At 44.4% G+C, this 5,820-nt stretch overlaps 1 protein-coding gene across 1 annotated transcript in view; it reads left to right on the forward strand.

Moving 5' to 3' along the window:
* Positions 1-5,820, forward strand: part of DHTKD1 (dehydrogenase E1 and transketolase domain containing 1) — a 60,111-nt gene that overhangs the window by 25,199 nt on the left and 29,092 nt on the right. The window contains exon 6 of the mRNA XM_017886666.1: positions 4,356-4,554. Coding sequence (XP_017742155.1) covers positions 4,356-4,554 — 199 coding nt within the window. The remainder of the gene's footprint in view (positions 1-4,355; positions 4,555-5,820) is intronic.

Raw genomic sequence — 5,820 nt, forward strand, 5'->3', positions numbered from 1 at the left:
GGNGCCTGCCACCATGCCCAGCTAATTTTTGTATTTTTAGTAGTGACAGGGTTTCACCATGTTGGTCAGTCTGGTTTCGAACTCCTGACCTCAAATGATCCTCCTGCTTCAGCCTCCCAAAGTGCTGGGATTACAGGGATGAGCCACTACACCTGGCCTATTTTTTTTTTTTTTGCTTGTTTATTTTTAGATGAAGGCCTTTGGCATTAAGGCAAATAATACAAATTATCAGTGTGGTTCGTTCTTCTTCTACCCTCTCTCCAAGTTTTTGGTAACACTACAAGTATCTTTTAGAGGTTTGGGCTGTGGTCATGTTTCTCCTATGAATATTCATTTAAATACAAACCTTTAACTACAGGAGATAATGAACACTGGATTTCAGAATCAGTCTTCAAATTCCACAGAAATAGATAAATATATAAGACAAGCAAATATTTTGTCTGTGAATAGCCATGTTATCCTGTGCATTTTAATTTTTCACAGGCCAGAAACTTGTAGTGAATAAATTGGGAGTAGGCAGAATTGGATTTAATTATGATATGGCTGGCCGGCCTGCCTTCCATATTTCCTTCCTTCCTTCCCTCCTTCCTTCCTTCCTTCCTTCCCTCCTTCCTTCCGTCCTTCCTTCCTTCCTTCCTTCCGTCCTTCCTTCCTTCCTTTTTTCCTTCCTTCCTTCTTTCCTTCCTTCCTTCCTTTTTTCCTTACTTCCTTGCTTCCTTCCTTTCTTCCTTGTTTTCTCCCTTCTTTCCTTCCTTCCTCCCTCCCTTTTCCCTCCCTCCCTCCCTCCCCTTCCTCCCTTCCTCCCTTCCTCCCTTCCTCCCTTCCTTCCTTCCTTCCTTCCTCTATCTCTTTCTTTCTCTCTTTCTCTCTTTTGAGATGGGGTCTTAATCTTTTGTCCAGACAGGAGTTCAGTGGCACAATCATAGCTCACTGCAGCCTCAAATGCCTGGGCTCAAGCAGTCTTCCTGTCTCAGCCTCCCAAGTAGCTGGGCCTACAGGTGCTTGCCATCATACCTGGCTGATTTATTTTATTTTGTGGAGACATGATCTTGCCAGGTTGGCAAAGCTGGTTTCAAATTCCTAGCTTCAAGCAACCCTCCTGCCTCGGCCTCCCAAAGTGTAGATATTACAGGTGTGAACCACTGCACCTGGCCTGATAGGGTGTTTCTAAATAGGAATCTTGAAATCATTAGCCAGACATTCTGTTTACCTTTCACATAATTTATAATACTCTAAACTATTTTAATCTTTCATTTTACCCAGTACATTGAGCTGATCTTAAGATCGACTTCTGAAATAAAAGGTGAAAATGCCATTTTCTTTAAAATGATGATAAACAAGGCTGGTCACTGTGGCTCATGCCTGTAATCCCAGCACTTTGGGAGGCCGAGGAGGGTAGATCACCTGAGGTCAGAAGTTCGAGACCAGCCTGACCAACATGGTGAAACCTTGTCTCTACTAAAATACAAAAAATTACCCGGGTGTGGTGGTGCACGCCTATAATCCCGGCTACTCGGAAAGCTGAAGCAGGAGAATCGCTTGAACTCGGGAGACGAAGGTTGCAGTGAGTTTAGATTGTGCCGTTGTGCTCCAACCTGGGTGACAGAGCAAGACTCTGTCTCAGAAAATAAAATAAAATAAATTAAAAAAAATAAATAAATAATTCCAACCTGAAAACCTAAATTTCTTAACCCCTTATGTTTCTTTTCTCCCCACCCCTCCCCTTGCCTCATGATTTAGGTCCATGGTGATGCTTCTTTCTGTGGTCAAGGGATTGTTCCTGAAACGTTCACGCTGTCCAATCTCCCGCATTTCAGAATTGGTGGGAGTGTCCATTTGATTGTTAATAACCAGCTGGGTTATACCACTCCAGCTGAAAGAGGAAGGTCTTCTTTATACTGCAGTGATATTGGTACGTAACATAGGGAGGAACTGATGTTGCTGAGGCCGACATGGAATTCCCAGGGAAACCTCTAGTACACCCAGAACAATGAGCCTCACTGGTTATCCTTTCTTCATTTATTTAATTTAATTAATGAATTAATTTTTTGAGACAGAGTCTTGCTCTGTCACCCAGGCTGTAGTGCAGCAGCACGATCTCGGCTCACTGCAACTTCTGCCTCCCGGGTTCAAGTGATTCTCCTGACTCAGCCTCCTGATGAGCTGGGACCACATGCTTCCACTGACCTGTTTGGCTAACTTTTTTAAAATTTTTTTTAAAATTTTTTATTTTTTTATTTTTTTATTTTTTTTTTGAGACGGAGTCTCGCTCTGTTGCCCAGGCTGGAGTACAGTGACCTGATCTCAGCTCACTGCAAGCTCCACCTTCTGGGTTCAAGTGATTCTCGTGCCTCAGCCTCACAAGTAGTTGGGACTACAGGCGTGTACCACCACACCTGTCTAATTTTGTATTTTAGTAGAGACAGGGTTTTACCATGTTGGCAGGCTGGTCTCGAACTGCTGACCTCTGGTGATCCGCCTGCTTAAGCCTCCCAAAGTGCTGGGATTATAGGTGTGAGCCACCACGTCCAGCATATCAGTGTGATTTTCAATCCAAGGAAGTAAGGATGGAGCCACAGTGTGCCATCTCAAATTTCTTATAACTGGATGGGTGATCTGGTACAAGTCAGAGATCAACACAATGAGTACAACACTAGAGTCGTTATCTCTAGGATATTCAAACTTGGAGTGCTCAGGGGCTTAGTGAAAAGGGATGTGTTCAACCACTAAACTTGGTGAAATAGTATAGTTAGAAACAAGATGTGAAGGTCGGGTGTGGTGGCTCACGCCTGAAATCCCAGCGCGTTGGGAGGCCGAGGCAGGTGGATCACCTGAGCTTGGGAGTTCGAGACCAGCTTGACCAACATGGAGAAACCCCTTCTCTAATAAAATACAAAATTAACCGGGCATGGTGGAGCATGCCTGTAATCCCAGCTACTCAGGAGGCTAAGACAGGACAATCACTTGAATCTGGGAAGTGGATGTTGCAGTGAGCTGAGATCACGCCATTGCACCACTCCAGCCTGGGCAATAAGAGTAAAACTCTGTCGCAAAGTAAAAAAAAAAAAAAAAAAAGAAAAGAAATAAGATGTGAAGAACAAAGTCAGCTTCTTTTTTACCCATGGAAATGGGTAGGTTTTTGTTTGTTTGTTTTTGTTTTTTTGTTTTTTTTGAGAGAGTCTTGCTCTGTTACTCAGACTGGAGTGCAGTGGTACAGTCATGGCTCACCGCAGCCTTGACATCCCAGGCTCAAGAGAATCTCTCTCCTCAGCCTCCTTAGTAGCTGGGATTTACAGACACATGCCACCATGCACAGCTAATTTTTTTTTAGAGATGGAGTTTTACTCTTGTTGCCCAGGCTGGAGTGCAGTGGTGCCATCTTGGCTCACCACAACCTCCGCCTCCTGGGTTCAAGCGATTCTCCTGCCTCAGTGTCCAGAGTAGCTGGGATTACAGGCGTCCACTACCATGCCATTAATTTTTGTATTTTTAGTAGAAACAGGATCTCATCATGTTGGTCAGACTGGTCTCAAACTCCTGACCTCAGGTAATCCACCCGCCTTGGCCTCCCAAAGTGCTGGGATTACAGGCATGAGCCACTGCACCCAGCCACAGCTAATTTTTAAAATAATTTTTTGTAGAGATTGAGTCTCACTGTGTTGCCCAGGCTGGTCTTGAACCTCTGGTCTTATGTGATCCTCTTCAGCCTTCCAAACTGCTGAGATTACAGGCCTGAACCACTGTGCCAGGCTGAAATTGGTCGTCTTAAGAGAAAGACAGGGCTGTTATTACCCATTCCCAGTTTCACAGATGACAAGACTGTTTGATGGTAGCAATTATTCTCCTTTTATACAAACAGCCTGGACTAGATGCCTCTTGGGCTTGTCTATGTGAATCCTTTATGATTAGTCTGATGAAGATGCTGAAGATCCATTCTTGAACTTCTTTGGAGAAAATTTATCTTTTTCTAGGGTACATCCTTTAATGACCCTTTTATCTCAGGGAGAAAGAGAGTAATAACAATAACAGTAACAAAATAAATATTAACTACTATGTACCAGACACTGTTAGGCATTACAGTTGTGTGTGCATTCACTCATTGAACCTTTGCAATATCACTAAGAGATAGGAGCCCCTATTCCCGGTTTATAGATAAGGAGGCTGAGATTTGTGGCTTTACCAAGGTCACACAATAAGTCTCAGAGTTGGAACCTGCCAGCTGGTCTCCAAAGCTGGGGTTCTTAACCAAACCAGTATCTACCTGTGAGGACTGGGCTGTCTTTTGATGCAGGAAGTAGGGCTTAGAGAGGGCCAGTGTTAACTGTCCTGTTTCAGCTTGGTCTTCTGTCCTTCAGGAAAGCTTGTGGGCTGTGCCATCATCCATGTCAATGGAGACAGCCCAGAGGAAGTGGTCCGTGCCACACGACTGGCTTTTGAATACCAACGCCAGTTCCGCAAGGATGTGATTATTGATCTGTTATGCTACAGGCAGTGGGGCCACAATGAGCTGGATGAGCCATTCTTCACCAACCCCATCATGTACAAAATCATCAGGTACAATTATAAACCCTTGTGTGATATGCTCCCTGACAATTAAAATACATATATATTTTTTTGAGATGGAGTCTTGCTTTGTTGCCCAGTCTGGAATGCAGTGGCATGATCTTGGCTCACTGCAATCTCCACCTCCTGGGTTCAAGTGATCCTTCTGCTCAAGTGATCCTCTTACCTCAACCTCCCGAGTAGCTGGGATTACAGGCGTGTGCCACCATGCCTGGCTAATTTTCGTAATTTTTAGTAGAGACGGAGTTTTGCCATGTTGGCCAGGCTGATCTCAAACTCCTGACCTCAGGTGATCTGCCCGCCTCGCCCTCCCAAAGTGCTGGGATTACAGGCACGAGCCACCATGCTCAGGCAGGACATGAAACTTTCAGTGCTAAAGCTGACACAGTTCTGGGCTGGAGTGCAGGTGGCACAATCTCAGCTCACTGCAACCTCTGCCTCCCGGGTTCAAGCAATTGCAATTCATGTGCCTCAGTTTCCTGAGTAGCTGGGATTACAGGTATGCATCACAACGCCTGGCTAATCTTTGTATTTTTAGTAGAGACAGGGGTTTTGCCATGTTGGCTAGGCTGGTCTTGAACTCCTGGTCTCAAGTGATCCACCCGCCTTGGCCTCCCAAAGTGCTGGGATTATAGGCATGAGCCACTGTGCCTGGCCTCATATACTCTTCACACTTGACATGGTTCCTCGTTGAATAGACAAAGGGCAATTTAGCAACTCAGCAGATGGGAAGATTGAAGCGGGGGAATTAAGCAAACCTCATCCAAATCTACTTACTGCAGTGTTGGCAGGACCAGAAATAGAACCTCAGCGATTCATTTCTACAAACCATAGCTGCAGACCTGCCTGGCACCTTGGTAAGAGGTAACTCAGAGGATTTTAGTGAATGTTCAGAACCATGCTGTCCAAGATGGAAACCACTAGCCATCAGTGGCTATTGAAAACTTGAAAAGTGGCTAGTCCTGATTAATGTGCTATAAGGATAATACGTACACCATATTTCAAAGACTTAGCATGTGAAATATAAACCCAAAATAATAATTTTTAAATTTATTAGATATGGAAATGACAATATAATGAGTATATTGACTTAAATAAAATATATTATTGAAATGGCTGGGCATGGTGGCTCATACCTGTAATCCCAGCACTTTGGGAGGCCGAGGTGGGTGGATCACTTAAGGTCAGGAGTTTGAGACCAGCCTAGCCAACATGGTGAAACCCCATCTCTACTAAAAATACAAAAATTGGCCGGGC

Source organism: Rhinopithecus bieti, unplaced genomic scaffold, assembly GCF_001698545.2.
Source record: "Rhinopithecus bieti isolate Rb0 unplaced genomic scaffold, ASM169854v2 scaffold_13900, whole genome shotgun sequence".
In the NCBI taxonomy this organism is placed as follows: Eukaryota; Metazoa; Chordata; class Mammalia; order Primates; family Cercopithecidae; genus Rhinopithecus; species Rhinopithecus bieti.